This window comes from Ceratosolen solmsi, unplaced genomic scaffold (genome assembly GCF_000503995.2).
Source record: "Ceratosolen solmsi marchali unplaced genomic scaffold, CerSol_1.0 scaffold45, whole genome shotgun sequence".
Classification (NCBI taxonomy): domain Eukaryota; kingdom Metazoa; phylum Arthropoda; class Insecta; order Hymenoptera; family Agaonidae; genus Ceratosolen; species Ceratosolen solmsi.
In genome coordinates, this window is record NW_011948436.1 from 2,645,557 (window position 1) to 2,671,470 (window position 25,914).

The 25,914-nt window shown below is 36.8% G+C and overlaps 1 protein-coding gene across 1 annotated transcript; it reads right to left on the reverse strand.

Annotated features, from left to right (window-relative positions):
- Nucleotides 1–8,283: 8,283 nt before the first annotated feature.
- On the reverse strand, nt 8,284–25,473 carry Y-y (yellow-y). The gene is made up of 6 exons (XM_011503196.1): nt 25,160–25,473; nt 14,142–14,271; nt 13,121–13,283; nt 11,285–11,644; nt 10,777–10,965; nt 8,284–8,859 (listed from the first exon to the last, which is right to left on the reverse strand). The coding sequence occupies exons 1-6, from the start codon at nt 25,455–25,457 to the stop codon at nt 8,677–8,679; spliced, it is 1,323 nt and encodes a 440-aa protein (XP_011501498.1). The 5' UTR covers nt 25,458–25,473; the 3' UTR covers nt 8,284–8,676.
- Between the last annotated feature and the right edge of the window lie 441 nt (nt 25,474–25,914).

A 25,914-nucleotide genomic window follows, 5' to 3' on the forward strand; every position in this document is an offset into this window, starting at 1 on the left:
GATCGTTACGTTTGACTTAACCATTGGTTGTTGCATCGAATCAAATTACTCTTGCGACTCGGGCTCCTGTAGCGCGTCTCGCAACAAGTCGAAAGCTTCATAAATTTGAGAGAAAAGCAACGTAGAATAGGTGTGACGCGATGAAGCGTTGCTAAATTAGTATTGATAGATAAATGAAATTTATGATCGATATTTCGAGAGCGTCCTAGGGCATCGTTTTGAGGTATCTGAAAATTATCCTAATGATTATCGTTAGAGGTTCGTCCAGCTCCTACGGATTAAAAGTATCGAACAATGAAAATCGAGATTTTTGAACGATTGATCTTATCGCTAAATTGCCATACCATTAACGATAGTATATTACCCTTTTTGATACAGGTTTTACTTGACGCTTATTTTGCACAATGTCGTCTTCAGGGAATCTCCGAAAGTGGCCCGTTAAGTGTCAAGCGGCGTCACGCATTCCCAGTGAAAGTCGAAGAAGCGGGTACTCGCCAAGTCGATATCTCGATTACACGAGTGAAAGCGAAGGATTTGGCTGGTGCGCCCTTGGGGCACCGCGTGCGCCATCCTCGACGCGGAGCTTCCGATGATGCGCGACCTTCCAAGAAACATGGTCGAGCGTCGGATCGATCATTCGTGGGCCGTCGGATGGTGATCGATGGATCGAGCCTCGGAGTTTTTGCGTGCAGGCGAACAATCGGCCGATTTTCCAGGCTCGTTAGCCGATCGTCGGGCCCTCCGGCTCCCCCCGATTCGCCCGCCGAGATAACGAGCCAAAACGAGGGAGGGAAAAAGAGAGAAAAGGGAAAAACAATGGCCCGGAGTGTTGGATCGCCGGGTCTGCGCCGCCCGGATAAAGATCGATAGGGGCTCGCTGCGGGGGACTTATTACTCCTTATTACCCGGATTAGCGCGGGTTTAGAAAACGACTCGCGCCACCGCATTATAATGTTGCGGCGTGCCGGGCCCTTTCATGATTCTTTAATCTGATGTAATTTTTATGGGGCGCTCGTCTCGACTTTCGGGGCTGCGGTGCGGCGCACAGACGCGTCGCTGCGTCGCTGCTCGCCGTCGCTGTTCTTTTTCTCGAGATTTTTTTTCGATAAAATTGACGTTGCGTCGTTCCTCCTTCAACTGCCGTTCGATAAGGCTTTTCTGAACGAGCACCAAATTATTATTATTGAAATTTGTAGACGAGGGGACGATGCCTTATTGGATAAAACTATAATCGGCATCGCGCTACATTAATTATCATTATTATAGCATTCGACACGTATTCGGGCAATGACTTATTAGAGCGTCGAATCATTTTAACCAATGGGCTAAGAGAATTATGTCCAATTCCGCGCTCGGCTTATAATAATTTTTTAAAAATCGATATAAAATATTAGGTTATCGAATGCACACGCGGCCGGGTTCATCTATTATCATAATTCGTGATATTTAAAAATTTATGTGCATGTAATGGCGATGAGTCAACCGAATTAAAAGCCTCGCATCCGAAAAAGCATCGAATGCTTAGCTTCTTTTATTTCAGGTTAATATATCGGTGTGATGCAGCAACTTAGGAACTAATATTCCCCGGGATTTTATAACGCAGCATCGACTGTGATATTAAAAACTAAAGTAATGCGGGTAATTCGTCGAGCTGTTTGAAAAATGTTTTTAACACATCATTTGGCGCATCGACAATTTCTTCTCCATCTCGCTATTATATCTAAAATCGTTTTGTCCATTGGAAACAAAGTTGAATAACACGCGTCTCGCCCGCTATTATACCAATGCGCATTCTCATACAATTTCGCGATAATCACTTGAGATAATGCGCGATGGCTTATAAGGCTTTTGAAGTAAATTAAAAGCGTCCTTATAGCACTCGTTAATTATCTTACGAGGAGAAGAAATCATTAATGCTAACGCCGAGAAGTAGTAGGGCTGCGCGCATAACACGCCACTACGCTCGATTCTTAATCGATATTTAAAAAATTTCATTACTCCGCTTATGCTGGAATGCCCAGTGCCCGAGACATTTATTATTAATTCGTATCTATTTGGGCATCGAGCGCTACAACGTTCCTCCCTCTAATTTAATTAGTTGCGTTAGGATCGCGCACGAGCTGCTAATGGCGACTCGTTAATATTATCGGAGGCTCGCCTCTGGTTAATAAAACCATTACACGGAAGATTTCGTCAGGGCTGCGTCTCGCGCAAGAACAAGACGCGCCGTATAAATAAACTGGATAATTCGGCACGCGAGGCTCGCGCTTTAATTCCTTCGGCTATACGTTGAATCCATTGGAAATTCAGTATAGCGGGGGACGCTGCCTCCTCGTCATCGCGCGGGAGCCGCGTAAATATAATATTACGAGATAAGCATGCGCACACAGCGAGAGAAGCATCAAATTTGATTTTGAATGGGGCAGGGTGGACGCGTCCTCGAGCCATTAATTACGCTCGTCATACGCGCGCTTTCGATACGCCTTATCGGATTGGATCGCGACGATATCGTACAGTCATCGCGCAGCTGCCGTGCACCTTTGCTTCCTTAGGTACCTAAAGCATCGGACCAGAGGCCAATTAAGCGCGATACCGAGATCGATGCGCCCCTCCCACCCTCGGATTTTAATCGCGGCTTTTCAATATTTCCAATGTGCATCATAGCCCGCTGCCACTTAACCGCCGCTCCTCCATCGTGATCCGGTAATTTTCGGTGCAATGCTCCGGCAGTATGGGAAGATGGGCCGCGTTGCGCACGCGCACCGAGCCTCGTTGACGGATCCTTTCCGCCAGTATTTTGAGTAGCAGTGAGATGCCGCTGTCGAGACGTTTTACTGTTTGCATCGCGATTCTTATGAAGAGCGAAGGGTTTCTTTTATCTATGTTATTAATAGTACAGTTAGCTCCGCCCAATAAGAGCAAAGGATATACGACCTTTTCAAGTTGGATGCGACTATTTTATTTTTAAATTCGTTGCCGCGTTTTTTCATGCGAATCGCATATTTTCTTTGATTGTTCCCTCTCGAATAATTATGCGGCTTCTCAAGCGCAATAGAATAAATAAACAAGTCAACTAGGCAAGAATTTTTTAAGGCCATATATGGGACAATTGACTTAGTCGACGTTTCAAATGTATTTTAATTGTGTGCTGTCAACCACATTCTTTCCTATTTCGTTGAATGCTTCTTTTTATCTGTCTCGAAGAAAAATTTATACTTCGGAAATAGGATTAGACATTTAAAAATGAAATGAAGAAGGACAGAAATCGAAGGATGTGAAGTCTGTGGCAAAATTATATTTAGTTTAATTGACGAGATATTTGTGTGGAACAAAGATTCTTGCCAATAATGAAAAGTACCTCCGAAAAGTAATTCAATAGGTGGTTAAGAGTTTTGAGTTTCTATACTTTGTAAACTATTATTAGGAATATCCGTGTGGTCATCTTTGACATTCTATTGTACCTGCTGAGCAAAACATCTATATGATTTAAGCCCTAAAGGTCTTAATTGCTTGTATTGAAGATTCCATTAAATTTCCAATTCAAAGTACAATAATACATGAAATAAAGTAAAGAATGCCTCTCTCTCGCGCGCGCGCTCTCCCTCTCTCTCCCTCTCTCTCTCTCTCTCACTCACTCTTTCACTCACTCCTTCCCCATCTATCTATCTATCTATCTATCTATCTTACTCTCTCGTTCACTCTCTATGTTTCTTGCTCTTTCTAAATCTCGTCTGGACGACTTCCGCCTCGCGACGGCCTTTACGGGGCGTGTAAAATGCGAATACCTTACATCATATGCGCGTAGCCACGCGCGCAAACCAAAAAAATTCCCTTCTCGCCCTCATTCCTCTTTTCCCTTCGCAATCTCAATTCCCTTTTACGAGTGAATAGGCTTATTCACTCTTTCTTCGCCTTATTTTTACTTCTACTTTAGCCGACGTTTCTTCTCTTAGGCATATCGGCGTGCGACCGTCATTGTAATGAACAAAAAGAAGAGAGAGTGAGTGAGTGAGAGTGAGAGAGGGAAGTAAGGAGGAAGAAGGAGTAGTCTCCGCGGGATATGACGGCACGGGTGGTGCAGATTTTCTTTCATGGTATTGCATTATGCATGCGTAAACGCGTGAGCCTTGCTCCCCTTCTTCATCGTTCGCTCCTTGTTTCTTCTGATTCTTCTTCTTCTTCTTCTTCTACTTCTACCATTTATTTTTCTTCAAATTCTACCTCTTCATTTACTTCAGTCACTACCTTCTTGTCCCTTTCTAAACCATCAGCTCGATTATTCGGCTACAAGGGTGATCGTTAATTGCGATAGCTTTTCGTCTTTTGAAAGGGAGAGGCAAGGGATTTTGCAAGCCAAAGAATTGCCTTATTCGCGCACATTTCATCGACTCGCTTCACCTTTTCCAAAACGTTCGACTTTAATTTTGTTCCGGCACTATTTGCAACAAATGAAATTGGCGCACATAAATTAATTGTATTATTTGATCAAAGAGATAGAATGAGATCTATGGTTTATTCTATTTGTCATTAATCGCCCAATAACCCATCGATATAATTACATTTGAAATAAAGTACTGAATAATTATCTTGCATTTCGCATAAAGATTATTGCGTATCTATACAGTGAATATATATATATATATATATGCTTATTTAATGGACGTTGCACTTACAATAATATGAGATATTTGAAACTACTTCCCTACTCTTTCTGTGTATATAACTGCTCCTCTCAATAATTACATACGTCAGCATATGATTGTTTTGATAAACACGCTGGAAATGTTTATTTTATGTTTAAATTGACATGGATCAATGAAAGCATGAAAATATTCAAATTTAAATATAAAAATAAGAACCTATTTGTTTTATAAAATGTATTTTTTGACTGTAATCTATCATTTGTGCATAAAAGCATTCTGTAATAAGCGGGAATACGCGATGATAAATTATTTATTCATATAATCACACTATTCATGAGCTTACGCACACGTTTATAAATGGGGCTTTTAGTAATAATATATTATATCATTGTCGTCACAATCATATTATCGACATTAAATGCATTTATGAGCGGAATTAATAATAAAAAAAAAGGTTAAGAATAGTAGATGATAATTATACGTCATTGCTACAAGTTATTACTACAAATGTACAATATTTTGTATTGTATACTTAAAGGAAACAAGAAAGTTAAACACCGAGACAACGTAATCTGTTAATATTGCCAATGGAAGGAGGGAAAAGTAAATAGTAATTACCCATTCGAAACACAATGGAACATGTGAACGTTGCATATGTTCGAAAAAGTTGTTTCTTCGTTTAAAAAAAAAATAATAAAAAAAAAAAAAAAATAAGAAGAAGAAAAAAGGAAAAAGTAAACAAAAAGAAGAAGAAGAAGCAAAAGAAAACAGAATTGTATACATCAAATTAGTGATTCGACGAGTACTGACGTTAAGTGGTCGAGACGAGCTGAGAAGCATCAATTCATTTCCGCGCGTTTATCTCACGCGGCCCCTCGATCCTTAAAAGATGCTAAGCTGCGCGGGTCAGAGACGGGTGAAAAAAACTCCCGTGGAATATCGGGAGGAAATCTCGAGCGTGTAAAAGGGCGGAAGTCATTAAGTGATGCCTCGAATCAACTACGCTGACGGGAGTCGCGCGCGCGCCTGCAGAGACGAGAGGATCGGACGTGTGTTGGGCTCAGATTTTTTTCGCCGATACTGTCGTCGTACCATCCAATCTTCGAGAACTATTGGCCTCTTTTATTTTTTCTCCATGGCACGTTGCTTGTCCTTAATGGGCAGTTAAAGTGTCGGACGGATAAAATTGGAAGAAAAAGAAATACGAAATGAGGTGTAATAGCGGCGAAGTCTCGACGTGTGACTTGTGAAATTCACTAGAACGCGTGAGAAATCATCGGGTGCTACGATTACGGAAGTGTTTACATAGGTGAACGGACCTCCTCAAGGATCTGCGTGAGCCTTTAATCGGATTTGCTTCGATCGACAGTGAAAAACGTTATGAGTTGCACGTTTTTCAGTCTCTAACTGTCGGCGCATTTCGAGACTCGGCAGTCTATAGTTTTTTCTTTTTTCGTTTTTTTTTCATTCACGTAGTTTTTACATCGCGAATAAGGCGCTACTACGGTGTAATTAATTATTCGAAATTCTTAATGGAAAATTAGATTTCAAGCGCTGTGATAGTTTTATTTTACTGCTATGTGATTGAAATTCGTAAACACTCTGTTTTTAATCAATATTTTTACAGTTTAATAGAGATGTTTTTCTCCGGTTTACCTATGAGTTTGAAATATTTATCTTTAATTATATGATATTACAAAATTTGATTTTTATGATATATGTGTATTTTTGAATTTTTAGAGAATTTAAAATGACAATTATTCATGAATACGAAAATTGAAATAAATAGACCAACAAATAAACGACCGTCCATTATCGAGTATTCAAAACTCTTTAAAGGTATTAAATGTCATGATTAAACGTCTTGAATATCAGTTTAAAAATGAAAAAGACACCGCGCATTTACTATATTGTATTATAGTGGCATATCTTAGTTTAATTAAAGTTTTATATATTCATGTAATATAGGCAATATATATGTTGGAATATATTACTTGACGAGGCACATTTAGGATTAACGATTAGACTCGTTCGACGCTTTTCTTTTCTTTACATACTTATCTTATATTACCAAGATAATATATTTACGAGGCTTTATGTTTTATATGTTAAAAATAAAAATTCCGATATTACTTCCTCTCATATTTCGCATTTCTTCATACTCTGCATGCTTTTAGCTTAATAACTTCCAAAGTACTTATCTTCATTGTATTTTTATTATAAATTTTTGGACTTTTCTTTTCCGCATCTTGTGCAATGTCTTTCGCAAAGCTGCACCCAGCCGAAAGGACTCTTACCGGCCGCGAACTGCACCGATTGAAAGAGCTACGCAATAAAGAATTATTGGAATAGCGTAAGTGGTAGAGAGACGGCAATTTTTCGATATTCGACGGGAATGTGTACGTGAATTTTGATTGATATTCACGTCGGTCTCTGGGAAAAACGTAACGTCCGAAGTATTTTCCACTCGAGGCCGGCAGAATGTTAAGAGTGAAAGCAACTGTACCTAGTAATTCCGTGACCCATTAAAATTACCGATTTAGTTTTAATGAAGAAAACTAGTTTTCTTTCTTCACAAAGAACGACGTTTATTACAATCTGTAATTCTACATTGAAAATAATGATTAATAGCTGAGTAAATAGAAATTTAACAAATACGTTTGGCTGTGCTCATTAATTTTTAATGTTACATTAATTGCATCAATTTGAGAATATAAATATTAATTATTTACTTATTTTCTTCGAAACTTTATTCGAAGCCGTGCTCATTTCTCTGTAAAATATAAATAAAAATAAATACGTTATTATTATTGTATTACATGATGGTTATAAATTTTACGAGTTTTGACATTTTTGTAGAAGGATGAAAGAAAAGGAGCAAAACTAAATTAAATATACATGTTGAGCTTGTTTTTTCGATTTTTTCTCTTTTTTCTTTTTATTCTCCTTCGTAAACATCACGGATACATAGACTTTTAGCATTAATAATAATATAATATGATTTTCCTGCAATGATAAAAGCTTAATTAATTGCCCTTTATTGAGTATATTATATTAGTATTATTATTTATTTTTATTTATTTTTTCTCAATGATATATTCACAGGAAATTAATAGACGAATATTTGAAATATTTGCAGAGAAGTATGCATAAAACGAACAACGATTGTGGTTATGAAAATTAAAAAAATATTGCACATCTTGGAATCTACACATACGTGGAAATTGGAAATATAAAAAATATATACAAATGTGATTTCAAAATCAGTCATCGAATTTTTAAAGGTTACACGAGAAACCCGTAAAGACTCGTAATTAGTGGCAGTGGTAACAAATTTACAAAGAACGCGTTACTTAGATTCAAAAATTAAAAAAAAAACAAAAATTTGCAAGACATATTTACGTTCATCCGACGGATTTAATTCATTTCAGGTCGAATCAGTCGCCATGGCAATGTAGACAAGAAAATAGCATTTGCTCAATGTCATTTAATTTTCTTCCTTCGTAATGCTAGAAGATTAATTAAATTAATTAAAAACGAATGCCATTGCATCCACTAATTTTCTTTTCTTCCCCGCTCGACACGCTCAACATTAATCCGTCAATTTTACGAATTTTATACCAACGTGTAATATATTTACACAAAATTAACAGAATATCTTTCAAAATAACGAAGATTTTTCGTATTAATAGCGTTTCGTCATTCTCATAATATCATAATCGTCATCTCATGCTGGTTCAAGTAAAGTTAAACTTTTGAAACAACTTTAAATGGATCTATCCATCTCGCGAGAAGCTTGCAAAGTTTTTCGAGATTCGTGCGCAATGGATCGATCGTTTGGCCAAAATACTCGAGATAAGTAGCGCACTTTTATCATTTAGAATAATTTAGTATGCGCGAGAAAGTTTTATCCTCGGGGCGATCGTCGAGCGTTCGATTACGCCGAAAAGCTCCAATTTCCAAATAAGCATGCGATCTGTCGTTCGTCGATCAATATCTCCTCGGATCCACGCATCTAACGACGACGGGGACATCATCGGTCCCACCACAGCTGATTACCCGCGTACGTCCAGGGCGAGTTGTCGCAGACCGTCCCGGCAATGGCGTCCCGCACCGGCACCGTCAGTATCCGGAAGTTCACGTCCGTGTAGTTGAGACTGGCGACGAGAAAGACCGGCATGCGGTCCGTCATGAGCCAGAGCAGACCTCGGTTCACCTGCCAAACGGAAGCTGCTGTTTATCGTAGACCTATCCAGTTTCGAGCAAGTTTTGCCGAAATGTAAATGGTCGTAGGATTTTTTTTTTTTGGGAGATGGGAGATGGGAGATACATCAGAGCATAATTCATGATTTGCACTTTCATTGCACTTCTCGGAGCTTCTTGACGTACATGCAAATTTCTGTCGTTCGCATAGCAACTTTAAGCAAATATGTGCTTCTTTCGTATTCCAAAGTTTTTATTTTTCATTCCATATTTTATGGCTTACGTGAATCGAACGAGCATATTACATTATAGAATTATAATTTTAAACAAGAAATTTATTTATTTACTTTATTATTATTATTATTTTTGTATGTTCGTTTGTTTGTTTGTTTGTTTGTTTTTTTTTTTTGGACTTGCTCGTTTATCCTCGTTTATGGCTATTGGTTATTAATATTTAATTGTATAAAAAGTCATACGTGCCGAAAATCTGAAAAAACTCGAAATATGAAATATCACGAGGATATTATTTGCATTTGCCATTAAAGTTATTATTATTATAAGGCTGTTATTAGTTACTTTTATTCTATATCATTAAGAACTTTGTGTTATAATAAATTTAATTCGTACTTAGTCACTGCGTTTCAAAAATAAGTTTGGCATTCATCAGGTTGACCATTTTCTTTACATAAAAACAGTTCGCAAATTTTGATTAATACGACGCTCAATTTCTCCTTTCGTAATACCATAATCGCTAAATTATAAATTTTGAAATTTTAAATGAAATATGGTATTTATTTTGTCTTTTGCCTCAAATGTAAAACAAGTATTTTATCATATTAATTGCGAGCATAATTCAGTTAATCTTGGCTCATAATAAACAGGCTAAAGATTTTTGCATTTTAGTCAAGAGATTATACATTATATACAGCACATACAATTTTGTATTTTCTCTTTTTTTTTTTTACCGAATGCCCATTAAAGTACTTAACAATGTATAGCAAAGATTAAATACTTGTAATTATAATGACTATTCTTTGGCAGCTTAGACTCTTTTCCCTTTTCATTGCGTAAAGTTAACTTATTATTATTAAATTGTCGAACACTCTAAATAATATATATTAATATTCGCGAATTAAGCATTGGCTGTTGTATCACTTAATTATGTTCTTATGCCGTTCGATTATTCGTTAGCCTCTTCATTTAGTAAGCTTTTAATTCGGCTATTGTTATTATTATTATTATTATTGTTGTTGTTGTTGTTGTTGTTGTTGTTGTTGTTGTTGTTTTTTTGTTGTTATTATGATCGTCATGAACGATATAATCTGTGAAGAAAATTCAATGGGGTTGTTTGTACAATTGTTCAACAATGGTATGGAGCTCGTACCATAATTGCGTACGCAAAAAGAATCACGTTACCTACAACGTACACATTGTTATACATTTTTGTAATTGCGTCATTAAAGGGCAGAATTTAGTAAACAAAAATTAATTATATAATATCGAGAAAAAAAAAACTAAAAGAAAAAAAAAGATCGTTCAATTAAAAAAATCAAATGCTTTAATACGGCACGTAATAAATAACTTGTCCAGGGCCGATCAAACCATCGAGAGACGTATTATTACACAGGCCCGGGTTATTGCTGTATTTGCATATTTTCTAAATGCCAGTAATTGCGAGTTCATCATAATGTTAAAAAGAAAAAAGCAAAAATCACGAGATGGGGGCAAAAAATCGATGCCCGAAAGAAATACGAGACATTTTCATCGGAGTCCTTACTTTGCATATCGCATTTAGCAAATTGTAGCCTCGGATGTTGCCTCATTATCGTTTGATATTTGTCTCGCGAGCGACAGTCCTTGAAGAAGTAACCGAAGGAGCAGGGGAACAGGGATTAACGGAGAGACGCTAATAGGCTCTCCTCGCGCCTACCTTAACGTCAGCGGGGAAGATCATGGCCTCGTCGTGCCTGGCGACGACCGCCTGGTTGGCGGGGGCGTAGGGTAGCAGGGAATTCCAGCAGCCGACCGCGTTCTGGTCGATCAGGTTGAAGAACTGAAGTCCGTTCTCGTCAATGATCTCGGCGGTCGAGTGGCCGAGAGGTCCGCGCTCAGGCAGCACCTAAGACAGCCCAATGATGATCTTCAACGGTTTCTCGATTGTAGATGAGGGAGGATCGGCGAATGGGGCACGGGAAGATCGGGACGCGTCCGTTGAGAAATAAGCAATTTTTAAACAGCACGACCATGGAGATTAGCAATGTAGAAAAAGACGGACCCACTGACGGCGGGTACCTTCGTAATAGTTTCGCAGTCGTAGTCAAAAATATCTCCCTGCCTGTAAACGCGAGTCTCAAGGTCTATTCGTAAAACTTCCCCCGTCTTCATCCCTCCTTTTAACACCTTTAATTATCCGATTCGAGAGGCCGCCCATCGTTTACCTGGAACTCGTGCCAGCTGCTCTCGGCCAGCTTCTCGTCCCTCAGGATCCTCGTGGACACGGCGAACTCGCGGTTACTGCTTAGCGGGTGGAAGAAGAGGGTGCGGTAGCCGTTAAGGGCGATGGGCGAGAGGCTCATCCCAAAGATGCCCTCCTCGCCCCACTGGAAGTTGAGGCCGCCGATGTTGTAATCGCCAGAGAGGGGATCCGGCATGAAGTAGCTGTGGTAGATGCGCCAGGACTTGTTTTGCTGCCACGAGTATACGATCAAGCCGTAGCCGAGCTCGTCCGACATGTAGGCGAATGCGTCATCGCAGCCGCCCTTGCCAATATCAACGGCGATGTTGGCGATGAAGGTGTTCTGGAGACGAGTGGCGGCTATTATAGACGCGCGCTTATCTAGTCGAAAGGCTTTTCCGGATCATTTGGTAAATAAGAATGCGCTGGCCTACACTTCCCGAGACCTCGTGGATTATTAGTTTACTGCGTCTAGCCTTATTTACTAAATAATTCGATAATGCCGTCTTTAGAATTCTCCATCTATTTTTTTTTCTTGAAGCTTTCAATTATTTTTGTTTTTTTTGCTTAGCCAAGTTGAAATTTGACTATTTTGCTTGTGAGCTTTGTTTAAAACTATCTGCGTCTCGAACGTTTAACGATATGAACAAGCACCGATACATTGGTGGATTATAGCTGAAAATTCGATGATGACTTTATCGTAAACTTACAAGTTTACGATACTTAAATGAATATTAAAGCAATAACAACTTTAATCGAAGTTTGGTGGTCCATATTATTTATAAAAGGTAAATGTTGTGAAATAGCATAAAAACATATTGAATTATTTTTGTTTTTTTGTTTTGTTTTGTTTTTTTTTTTTTTTTGTAAACAGAGCAGCACATTCCAATGATCGTTGAAGCATAATTTTCTCAAATTATTATCGATATACATTCTTGTAAAATATATGAAAAATTCATTCATAAAGCGGAAAATTGTTATTTTATAACAATTAACATATAAATTGCGTATAAAGTTTTAAGTACAATAGTATAGATATAGATACGTGCATTATGAAATTGGCTTTTGAATTCAAGCCCTTCTTCTTCTTTTTTTTTTTTAATTATAAAATTCATTGAGCTCAAAAATCAAAATACTCTTATCTAAATATCATTAATGAATTTAGAAAAGTATGTTTATTAAAAATTAAAATTATAGCCGAATAAAATGTCGGAGTAAATTTTTCGTGCAATCGCATTTTTATGCGGTATGTCCTGTAAATCGGTTATAAAGTGAAATTGTCATTAAATTGCTAAATTCATGAAAATACTACCATACGTTCAGAATTTAAGAGGAAAGTGCTGTGTAATATTGGCCAAAATCAATATCAATTCAGCTTAAAAATAAAAATCCATTCGATACTTCTAAACATTAAGGAAGCTGCTTTATTTAACGTAAGACATCGGTATGTAATAAATAAAAATGGTCGTTATGCGACGTGAAAGCGATATTCGTGTACTTGAATTCCAGTGTCAAGAAAAAAATCCACAAAAATTTCCGACTAATTAAGCTAGCTACCATATATAAATTCCTGAGAGCGAACGAATTCTCATCCGGAGTCGCTTATTTATCTAGAGCTCATTGTCTCCCTCGGTTCCTCCGTGGTTAAAAAAGAAGAAGAAGATGAAGAAAAAAAAAAAAAGAAGACGAAAAAAATGACATTCCGCCGAAAGAAGCAAGACGGAAAGGCGCATTGGTCCGAGCGGCTGGATAAGCCGAGGAAAGTCAAAGCGAGAGAAAGAGAGAATAGAGAAAAGGTCGTTGTGTAAAAGCTGCTCACTTGGTTGACATCCTCGGGCCTGAGTCTGTATTGCCTCAGGATCTTATCGGTGGTCAGGTCGAAGACATTCAGGGTGTACGGGCAGGCTTGAACGGTGGTGTTGCCAATGCCAACAGTGCCGACATCGAGGACCCAGAGCCTGTTGCACGCGTCCGCGTGGATCCTGGGGAGGATGATACGTCACGTCACGCGTCAATCGTTAAATGCCGCGAAGAATAATAACGGTGACGGGGGTGGGGAGTCGTCATTCACAAGTTGGAATGTCTCATTGTGATGCGGGGATCCGCTTAAGAACTTTTCTCTCCGACGTTTGGCATTTCTTATGTCGCGTCGCATTCAAGCGCACAGCGAAGACTTTTACAGCGTTGCTTAGGCCGTGCGCACATCGTTAGTAAGGAGCATTGCAGTGAACTTAGTTAAGGAAGTTGCTGAAGCATCACGAGATACGATGAATCGCGCATATATATATATATATATATATATATATATATATATATATATATGTATATGGCGTTACGCATGAAGCAAACACTTGCACGCTTCAAAGCAAAGAACGTAAGATTCTCCGACGATATCTTAACGTTAAATTATCACGTGTACTATTAAATGAAAATTATGGAAGACTTAATTACGGCGTACTTTAATAGCGCCTTGAAAGCTTAATTGCAGCAATTTCGTTATGAATATTTGACTGATGCTCGAAAATATTAATATACCTGAACATTTTTGTCTTCCTTTTATATTAGTTTTAATTGTAAAATGAAGGGATTTTGAAATTTCTGTATATTACAAGGTATTACGATATAAATCAATGTTGAGCTTATGATTGTAATGAAATTCCGAATGATCAAAGCTTTTCAATCAATAAGGAGCGAGATGTATTGCAGTTACGATGAGTGCTTGTATTACTATTCGAACGAGATAGTTCTGATTCGTTATCGGCACTGACGTCTACAGTAAATCGCTATCGCTATCAATTACTATTGATTGAAAAATGAATTCGATAAGAATTACAACATACCTGTATACGGTGGTGAGTCCGCTTCCACACGCTCCAGCGATATTTTGAGCCCAGTTAGGGTACGGATTAAGCTTAGGGGATCCACCACGAATAGCATCTAAGGGGATGTAATTCAACGTGGCAGGTATTCCTATAATCAACAAACGATATAATATAAGATTTCATTGGCATTGCGTATATTAGACTCTTGATGTATCGTAAATAGTACGTTCGCTTTGATCGATTAAGATACGAATAAACCAATTACGAAAATTACGATAGGATACGATCCTTTCAATATTCCTTAAGAATATTGGTAATTTGACGTAATTGTTTCGAATGAATTGTCTCATTATGGAATTTACTTTAATACATTATAATTAATAGCAATATTAATTTTCGTATAATTTATTGCCTCGCAATTTACTTTAATTTTTTTATTATATTTTAAGGTCTGCATCCCCTTAAAATATAATTTCATTATAAATGAAAAAGAAACAAGAAATGAGGATGAAAAAGAAAAGTCGAATAAACGCTGTTAAATTAAAATGTAATCACTTGATTCTTTTAATGAACAACACATGCGTTTAACAGGAAACTTACTGGAATTATAAATTAAAAACAAACCGAGAAAAAAAAAAACAAAAATAAACAAAAACTGTACGCCATTAAAAATAAATACCGGTTTCGGTAGTTAACGAAAAACGCTACGTTAAATTCGTTCTTCGTTCATTGCCTTCCTAAAATTCTAGGAAAATCGACAATATCCTTAAGACGAGCATTACAAAGTTTAATACATTGAGAGAATTTGTTGGCAACCCCGTGGAATAACTAGTGCTCATCTCAGTCCCAACACTAGTTCAAAAAATTTCTTCAATCTAGGCCTTATTTAAATAAATCTTGGATAACATGTGTTCGGTTAACGTTCTCTTTGAAGATCAACCCGTTGGGAAGTCACTGGATATCGCATTACATTCCAGTAGGCCACCTTTGAACAAAAGGGGAAAAAAGCCGAGCGCACAGCTCACCCGAAGAATAAACGCTGCGAAGATGAAGACTTCTTCCTTTCTTTCTTCAAGGAGCTCATGCATATGTGTGCAAGCAGAGAATACAGCATCATTAAGTTTGTACGCTCGTACTTTTTCTTCTCCTTCTTCTTTTTCTTCTTCTTTCTCGTCTTCTTTTACGTCTTTTTTTATTGTTGTTGTTGTTGTTTTTTTTTTTTTTTTTTTTTTTTTTTTTTTTTTTTTTTTTTTTTTTTTTTTTTTTTTTTTTTTTTTTTTTTTAATGGTACAATGAACGAACACGAGCAAAGGAGAAAAGAGACGTGAATGAGCCCATTCAACTGTAAAGTGAATTAAGATTGACACGCGGGAAGAGAGATGAATTAAAAATTATAGAAGAACGACGAGGGCGAAGAGAAGGGAGAGCGAAGAAGTAAGGCACGGGGTGGAAGTTTAGGCCAAAGGGGCGCAATGAGGGACTCATCTGGTTGGAAGAAAAAAAAAAGACAAGAGGGAATACATGTACAGCAGCATTTGATTAATCGATGCAATAGATTTCCGTATGATGTTTATTAACGTTGTCATACTGAATTTGCCTATTCCATGCTTGTAATGCGATTTAATCAATCCTTCGCTATATTCGAAGGTTATTTAACTCAATGCTCCCGGCTCATTTTATTTTGTACGTTAAAATACAAAATAAAACATTAAATAAATGTGAATGAAGCTCTTTTAGTTGTTTAACCGTTTGTTTGAATAGGAAGCAATGTGCGCCGAACAAATGAGAGTACCGATGGAATTCAGTATTTATTTTTATATTCTGTACTTTCTAAATCGTATTAATTGGCTAATACATAAAATACAATTAAGAAAACAAGTGTACGGATTATATATGTGTGTGTGTGTGTGTGTGTGTGTGTGTGTGCAAAAGCGACATAAATGTTGATTAAAGGATAATGTAAAAAATAAGTACGAACGTGAAAGTTAAAGATATTTTCTAATCGAGTCTTTTAATAAATGTATGGACGATTTAAACAAAGGCGTCGTGAGGAAGGAAGCAGTGACCGAAGAAGTTTAAGGAGAGCCATACTAAAGGAATTTGTACGAAAGAGAGAATCGAATAGTGCAAGTCCACCATTTAAGATTTTGGTCCGTTTTACTTTTGTCGCGGAGCGGAAACCGTCCAGACTATATTCGAAAACGAGAATGAGGGAGAGAATGAAAAAGAGCGGTCGGGGAAGAATAAAAATGAAAAAGTAAGAAAAAAGACAAAAAGTGGGTGTTAAGCACAAGGATCGTAGGATAACGAATAGAAGATTGATAAATTTAGGAAACCTTTGAAAAATGATTTATGGCTAGTTCTACGCGACTTTTAGATTAAATAACAATCTCATAGATAAAGAAACTTTTTATGAACATTGTAACTTACTTATTCAACGTTTAGATAATTATGGAATTTAGTTAATAGAATAGTTAAAACAAAAAAAAAAAAAAAAAAAAAAAGGAAAAGCAAAGAAATAGAATACATTCTCGGAGCGAATTATATTTTTAACCTAAAATCAAATTACTTTTTAGTTTCTTATTTACTATAATCGCTTTATTAAATAAAATTTAAGCGTCGTTATTACCAATACATGCTAATGTATAATAATAAATAAAAGTAATTGTTGCGTATAATATGGTAAGTCTCCTCGTATAATTACAAAATGTAATTTAAAATAATAAATCATTAGTTTGCTCAAATCGATCAATGACATTGAAATCAATAAATTACGAATTAACTAAAATAAGTTAAAGTTGATAACAAAAAAAAAAAAAAAAAAAAAAAAAAAAAAAAAAAAAAAATTAGAAAATCGATTTATTTGAGAAACTCCTTAGGTATCGATGTCGTCAACGGCATATTATAAACACAAACGATATGTTATAAATAATTTTATCATCAATGTAGATTTCGATTTATTAAATCACAAGACTCGTTCGAAGTAAGTAAGAAACGAATAACACTACTTTGTTTCTTTAAAGTTATATAAAATTTAATCGTTGCAAACTGGAATATTAAATATTTAAAAGTTTTCAAATATATATTCGATAGATAAAGTAGGCCATAAAGAAAAATCGTTCTCCTCAATCTTTTATACATTAAGTTTGACAAACAGTTCCCTACCTGTAAAATTTTTAATATTTTTAAAATTTTTAGCCTCGTGCCATTATTAAAATTTCAAATATTACTACGAATTGGGCTATTTCACTTTCTACAAATATATACACTGTTTCCTTATATAAAGAGGTAAAGCTCGGCTAAAAGCGCATTCAAATAATGTCAAATACGTATGAAAAGTCCCATTCAACTTGATTCAAAAGGGAAAAAAAAAGTTTCGTTTGAATGGAATTTATTTCCTGCGCCATTTGATAATAATACCAGTGGCCTAAGTAATACGTATGCCAGTAAAATGCAGACAAAAGCATTACTGCCTCCGTATAAACGATCTATAAATAAATGCACACAGTTCACCAATACGATCTTCATGAGACTTATAAGCAGAATCATTAATAAATTATGCACATTTAATAGGGCGTCAGGCAATAATACGGCCCGTAGAGGGAGAGAAATGCACAGTGTGCACGCGTCTTTAAACGTATAATGTAATTTTAACGCAATAAACGTGACGAATTCACGTTCTTCGAAGGCCTAGAAAATGATCCAACGGCGCATTATATCGCTGGAATCGTTGGAGCTCCCGATTTCATGGAAGTGTGGCTCGTGAGCTCCGTCGTTGGCAAAAGAAGCGCGTCGAAGCGCGAACAATCGACCCGTGAAAATTGCGCGGAAAATATTGATCGCCGGATGGGGGATGACCGAGGGGTAGGGTGGGGCGGAGGGGCGGGGGGAGAGATGGAGTAGGAGGGTTGCCGAGAGACTCGCCGCGTGGGCGGATCAAAGCGGACCTCGAAAACTTGGTGCGCGCGCTACCGGCTTCCGGTTGCCATTGTGTCCGGTCCGCACAAAGGACCAGCCTTTCTTCCTCTCGCGCCGGAGTCACGCGGGAAGCTCGGACAAAGGTGCTCTCCGATGCTGTTGCAATTTGTTGCGCGCTGCGACTCTCGGGGGCAGGTTGGGAATTACCGTTACCGTCAAGTACCTGCCAATCTTACACTGGATTCTGCTCCCCCCCCCCAACATCCTCCTCCTCCTCCTCCACCACCACCCATACGCTCGCCCTCCTGCTCACCTCGTAACTCGTAAGTGTCGATTTCTCGATTTCGTATCTGGCAGCTGGGGAAACGTTTTTTTTCTCCTTATTTTTTGTTTATTGCCAGCGGAATATATTTTAATGCGTAATGTAGAGTGGCTTTCGCGCGACATTGGCGTAAATTGTATACTAGCGCGAGCTTCCAATTAATGTAATTATTACTTAACGTGTCGGAAATAATCGATACGAATATCTTTGGTAATCGAGACTCATTAGAATTTAGTGTGAATGTTTATTATTGCAGCGACTACAACTTTTTGCGATTAGTTTGAATTTGTTATATAATATACGTTGTCGCCAAACTTCACAAATCTGCTTAATATGTATCGCTAAGCCAAATTTTTTTTCTTTTTTTTTTTTACTTTAATCTATACGCTTTCTTACGTTGCACAAGGTTACGTGGTTAACAACTTTATTTACGGTGGATTTAAGAATTTAAAAGCGCTGTGAGTATTTATTCGCGTGATATAACATTTAAAAGTAACGCTTTCTTAAATATATGAGCATTAAAATTATAAAATATTGAAAAGGCAGTGCAATGTATGTTACAAAATAATAAAGTGATCGGAAGTTTAGACTGTGAATATTGCAAATTTTTAAATTCATTGCGACAGGTTAAATGTGTTTACTTTAAAGCGTCGCATTACATTAACTGCTTATGAAATGATTTTTAAAAACTAGAGATTTCGAGAGAACGAAATTTAGATAAACGAATTTATTATATTTGGATTGAAATTTACGTCAGAATAAAATGTTTGTCAGCATTTGTAATTGTGTATAAACATATAAATAAATAACTAATTCAATAAATGAAATAAATTACAAACGTAATTTGTAGCTACAATTTTAATTAAGAAGGCATTATTTAATTTGTAATTAATCGACAAATTTGTAAAATTTATAAAATTTATTAACGTGTTTCTACGATTGTTATTTATTTTTTTGTTTGTTTTTGTTTGTTTTTGTTTTGTTTTTTGTTTTTGTAATTTTTTTCCCTTTAGAAAAATTAGAAGAAGAAAATCAAATGATATTGTTGCGAGTCGATTTAAGAACACGATCAATTCCCGAATACTTACATTATTTATTTGATCGACTACTAATTCGATACTTACATTAAGCATTAAGAAAGATTGTTTCTTCTGAGAAGTCGATTCCATTTGCTACAAAAGAATCGTTTGTTGATAGGGCATTACGCTGTCGTAAACGTTCTTGCGTGATGGTTGTATTTAACTTGGTATAGCCGTGAGAGAAAAAAGCAGGTAATTCCTACACGAAAGTGGTGTTGGCTACATATCGTACTTCATTTAAATAGCCTACAACTTCTCGTTTGCGTTTAATTATTATGCCGTTTTATCCTTATTTCTCAAAACTATTAACTTAAGATTAACAGGCGTTCAATTACTAGTTGCACTTGGGATTTAAATCAAAGAAAAGTAAAAAAAAAAAAAAAAAACTCTTTCTCAACTCAATTTGACTTATGAATGACATGAAAAGACGATATGTTAGAGATTACTTTTTCACAAGCCATAAATAAAATCAATAATTTGTTAACTGACTTTATTAGTATCAAGTTAAAATTAATTGCTTTTTTTATTTACTTGGCGCGCATCTCGTGCTATTTTATGGGATGAACATTAATTTGCCATTCGTTTGTAAATTTCGTTATCTTGGTGACTCAAGAGGAAGTATGATTATGCTCTAGATGATTTCATAAAATAAAAAGATAACACTTTTAGACAAACTTATTTAATGTTATTGTCCGTTAAGGCTACTAGAGACTACTTATTCGTGTCGTACGTGCATACATAGTTTTTCCTCGTTGTAACTGTTGCGCGATTTCTCCCCTTATTATACACCTTCGCAAAAAATGACACGCGAGCCCATAACATGTAAGTTTGTACATTACGTACAGAGAATTTCAATTCTCCGAGTCTCACGCCAGCCGTCATTAGCACTTTCGTTTTACAAATGAACTCGTTATTTGACCGTTATATATCATTTCGCAATCTGTGATTAATTTTCTAGTTATACCAGAACAGTACACAATGTATGTAATATGCCAGTGCAATGTAAACAACCGATGTGTTTAACTTCAATCATCCTTCGTTATTACGATATAGGTTTGGTGAAAGGCTTTCAAAGGCACGATGATTGCCTGCTGCCGTTGTGAACATGAAAGTTAATATCAATTATTTGAGTAATGTCGAGATAATTATTATTATAAACAAAAATACGTGAATAATAAACATGTTGAGGATAATAAATAATTGGCCCAGAAGAAGGAATAAAATTTAGGGGAAAATTTTTTAGGACGACGTTCCCAAAAAGCAGACTACTTAGATTTTTCTTAAAAATCTATTAACATATTGAGTATTTATCATCTAAGATTATGAAAGTACATTATTACAATTTCTAGGAGATTGGTACGAGATGAATGAAAATTTTATCTCACCACCAGCTATTATAACGAATATTTAAATTTTATTTCAAAGTGAATCTAGGCAACCAAGCTTTACCGCTATCAATCATTATTGAAATATTTTGCATTTTCTAGCTGTCTTTATAACATTCGTACTTTATTAAAATTTCAATAATAAATTACAATAATGGCAAGTGAAATAATAATTCTTACATAATTAATCAAAGCTAATTCGGTAAAATATTGTAACTATAGATGTTGATAAGAAATTTTCAAAATTTTGAATTCTATCCGAAGAAAAGAGTTGCAAGAGTTTACTTCATTTTCATGAAATTCGCATAAAGCGTAATTCACTTATTAACGCTTACTGCTTACAAATATGTTGATAGGAGACATCAACTATAACCTAACGAACATTTTACGCTGCCCTTTACTCTGCTTTAGGCGGCAATCATATTCGAAATAATATATAATAGCAGGCAATAAAAAATAAAAAAAAAAAATAAAAAATAATTAAAAGAAACAAAAAAAAACAAAAAACAAAAAACAAAAAAAAAAACAAGGAAAATAAGTTTAAAAGAGCTTGATAGTTAAATCAATTTGTGGATAATATTAAATTGTATATAAATCTCGGAGCTATTTTTCGTTTTATGACTTAAAACTATGTTTGAATCTACTATGCTCTACATTCGACAGATTGCGCTCGCGTTTGGTTAGATTAATTCAAAGGCTCCGTAAAATCGATTTACCCAATTTAAAGAAAATCAACGGCAATATGAAATTTACATAAAGTCAAGCAGTTAGTCGGTCGGTAGCGCGCGCGGCTCGTCCAATGAATGTCCAACAATGGCAAAAATATAAGAAAAACTAAACTACATTTTCTTTTTAAATGTATAATTAATACGTAATTAGCCGAGCCGATTACTTATTCCTCGAAAAATGCTTTCGCTCGAAATCCCCTTCCTCTCCTCCCCGCCCCCCCCTCCCCATCCCCCTGCCCACTACGGCTGTTGCCCCCGTCGATCCCCTAGATCGCCGCGCCGTGACGATCTCTATGTCACATCAAGTGCAGCCTCGGTCGCGAGGCACGTAGCGTCATCTGTAGCGCGCCCCCGCACCTTTGCAGTTGCAGCCGAAATTGAATTAGCTCGCGACAGGTTGCACCGAGCACTTCCGATAATCGTGGGGCCAAAGTTCCGCAGCGGTGGGAAAGGATCGAGTGGCCGTATCCGGGGGCGGGATCGCATTCGAAAAGACGGGATACGCGTTGAGTTCGTAGATTGGCAATCTCAGAAATTTTAATTGCATTTATAGCTCAGACGTATGCGATATTTTGCATCGCGCTCTTAATTAATGGCGGATAAGTCAGGTCTAAAGCCACTGAGTTGTAATTTCTTAATATGTCGATTTCTATAAATTGCGAATACATTTGACTTACGCACACGGGCACGGGAAAATCAACATAAGAAAATAGAAGATGTAGGAGGAACTTTTTTCTCAAATGTAATTCAAGTGTTTACATTGGAGTTAAATTTTTACGCGATAACGTGTCTTATGTAATTTTTTCACAGTTTTCCAAAATATGGTCTAACTGCGTTTATAAATAAATTGATATTTATTTGAATTTAAAAATGATAGATCGGAAAACAAGATTGGCAGTAATTAGCATTAATTTTAATACTCTAATATGAATAACTACTTTTGTGAACGTTACTTTTTATCTCTCTCTTCTTCTTATTCTTCTTCTTATTCTTCTTCTTCTTCTTCTTCTTCTTCTTATTATTATTATTATTATTATTATTATTTTTTTTTTTTTTTTTTTGGTCTTTTTCATTGTAGCTCATTTTATAAATAATTATAATAATGAGTTCCCACATTTTATAATTACGACGAGCTACCGATACATTCATCGCACAACTTTTTTGATATTTCGTGTATTTAAATTATTAGCTTGATTATGCAGGCGATTTTTTTTAATCGTCAATTGAGATATTCAGACTAAATACGTAGATTAATAAATGTTAAGTACACGCATTTTATCTTTGATCCATTAATGAAGATCCTTTCGTTTGCATTATGGTAAAATGCATCGCACTTGAAGTATTTTTAAAAGTCGTGTGTTTCGGTTAATTGCGAAAATTCTTATACAGATTTCTTCATATAATATTATAGAACGAGGAATTTGAGTTATTTTTTCATTATTATTATTATTATTATTTTTTTTTTTATTTTGTAAGTTTTGTCGGATAACAAGAAAACATTTAATTATATTGCATTTAAATACATGGTTTGTAATGCTTACTTAATATTATATTTTTCCCATTTATGTTAATTATGTAGCACTCTTTATGCACGCTCACTGTGTAGCTTGTATAGTGTTAAACATTTTTCAATGCAATATGTATATATATATATATATATATATATATATATATACTATAATTTAATAATATTTTAATTTGTCTTTCTTATAATTTTACGAAAAAAGAAAAAATAAAGAAAGAGAGAAAAAAGTACGAAACGAAGCAAAAATTTTTAGTACCGACTGTAATATCCTTTCGAATTTACTTTTAATAAAAAAAAAAAAGAAAAAGAAAAAAAAAAGAAAAAGAAACAAATAACGATACTTTCCTTTATAATGAGAATTTTTACTAATAGAATATATTTTAATGAGTAATCTAACCAAACGTCATTTTATAATGATTATAAAATGAATTTTTATGAAAATATCGCTTTATATATCTATTAATTACGTAAGCAATATTTAGTTTAAAATTTTAAACTACTTAAATATGTGAATTTTAATAGTATCAGAATCGTTATGAAAAAACTTGATGTGGCATTTAATGCAAAAAATACGTCGGCCAATTTTTCCAACTCAATCCTCTACTTAATCTACTTATTAGTGAATAAACTATTAAATTACTTAATCGTATATATATATGTAAGTAATTTAGTTTGATTGTTTCAATAAATAAATAAAAAAAAAAACATAACAGAAATGATAAATAAAAAGATGTAATTTTATGATAAACTACCGTAAAACTGTTATTTACGTATTAATTTACATTTTAAAGTAACCTGTAGTCTCGTATTATTTTCACAAAAATAATGAACATAAATTTTTTATGGCAGAAAATGAGAAAACAAAGCAATAACTATTATATAATAATTAATCCGAAAAAGTTCAACCACCGTGCCTGGAAAGTATATTGGCCTCTTACACGAGAGTTACCCGTATATTTAATGCTAAATAGTACAATGAAGAAAACACGTAATTAGACATAATTGTTTAATGTTCTTTTGCTCGCTCGTCGTGCACACGTAAACGTTTTAACTCATTTTACCGAAAAGAACCAAGTCCCTACGCACATGGCGGTCGAGTATGCACGATTATAAATCCTTGTGTAACGTAATTTATTAGATAAATGTAATAACGAACATGAACAAAAAAGAAAAATAGAAGAAAAAACTTCAATTTATCATTTTGATATTTTATGAAATTTTCAATCTTATCGCTCAAACCATTACGTATCGCTCGCATTTTATTAATTCGTTTGATTCGAGTCGCTCTTTCCTAACTGTCGTATTGTCTTTCACCAACGCGTTAAAAACAAGTCCTATTTAGTCCTTAATAATTAACTTAACGTTAATTTCTATCATCTTCTTCAAAGCAAAGATTAGTTAAACTTAAGCATTGGCCGAAGCTTCTCGTTTCATCAAAAAGATAAAAAATTCCAATACCATTTATGGACCAAAGCAAAACTATACTTAAGATTACGAATCTCCGATATTTAGCGTCTCACGATTTACGCTCGCCCGTACGATTCGGCGACTTTGACATAATATCGTGGAGCGAGTCCTGGCAAAGAACGGCTCTTAAAGACCCGTGGAGCGGAGGGTGGGTGGTGTGTGTGTGTGTGTGTGTGGGGGGGGATAAGGGGATGGTGGTTGTGGTGGTAGTGGCGCACGCGCTCGTCTAAGCGCTTTAAGGCAGCCAGCTCGTCGTGAAGATAAGGGCGCTGGGAATTCGTTAATGTTGACGATAAATATCTTTCCCCGACACTCTTACGCTCGCGCTAGAAGATGGGGTCGCGTGTGACGGCTCGCTTCTCTCCCCCCCCCCACCCCCTAGAAGATGGGGTCGCGTGTGACGCCTCGCTTCTCTCCCCCCCCCTACCCCCACCCCCCACCTCGCCCTGCTATCCTTCCAAAAGAAGAAGAAGAAGGCGGCGAGGCGAGGAAGAAGGAGCGACGCACCACCCATGACGGGGAAGCGCGAAGGGCATCGTCTAAGGGAACTTCCGTTAGGCTGGTGTCTACGAGGGAGACGGTCCGATCCTTCGGCCCGTATAATCAACTGACCGTTCCTCCACCTGGGCACGGTGACGAAGAGCTTGTCGCGCCAGATCTCGATGCCGACGGGGAGGGCGTTCTCCGGTCTGTACTCCCCGCTAGCGATGGCCTGTTGCCTGCTCAACTCGCTTGGGTAGTTCCAGTCGAGGATTCGCCAGGCGAAGCGCTCGAGGAGCGGCGCCCTGCCGAAACGCGCCCCCGGGCCCCCGCGTCCGTAGGCGGCCTCGATGCCTGGCGCCCACGCCACCAGTACCAGCACCAGCACCACCGACAGCAGCAACGGCAGCAGCAGCGACGTCCCCGGCATCCCGTCCGTTGCGCGATAACTGCGTCGACCCGACGTTTATCAAGGCCTCTATATATACATCGCGAGGACGGGGGGTTCCCACTTTGCTCGCGAGGACCTTTCGCCCCCTTCCTAAGGCGGCGATCGCGCGCACGCGCCCGTCGTCGTCGCTTTTCGCGAGTGTTCATTTTTGCGCGAGTGTGGGACGTCCGGAGGCCTGGCTTTTCGGCGCGGCAGAGAAAATTATGCTTAATCGTGCCTTGGCCGGAAGCTCTATGATAACTCGGATAACTGGCCGAAGAAGCAGCCGCTGCCAGGAGAGCGGGAGAGGACTACCGGCTTAGCTGCCTCGGTAGCGCGTCCCACACAGGCGGACATTTTTTTCATGGAAATTTTCTGCTTCCTGCTGCCGCCGGCTCTCTTTACTAATTCCGATGGAAAAGCACGAGGCACTTGATTTCCTTCGTTTTCCCCCTCA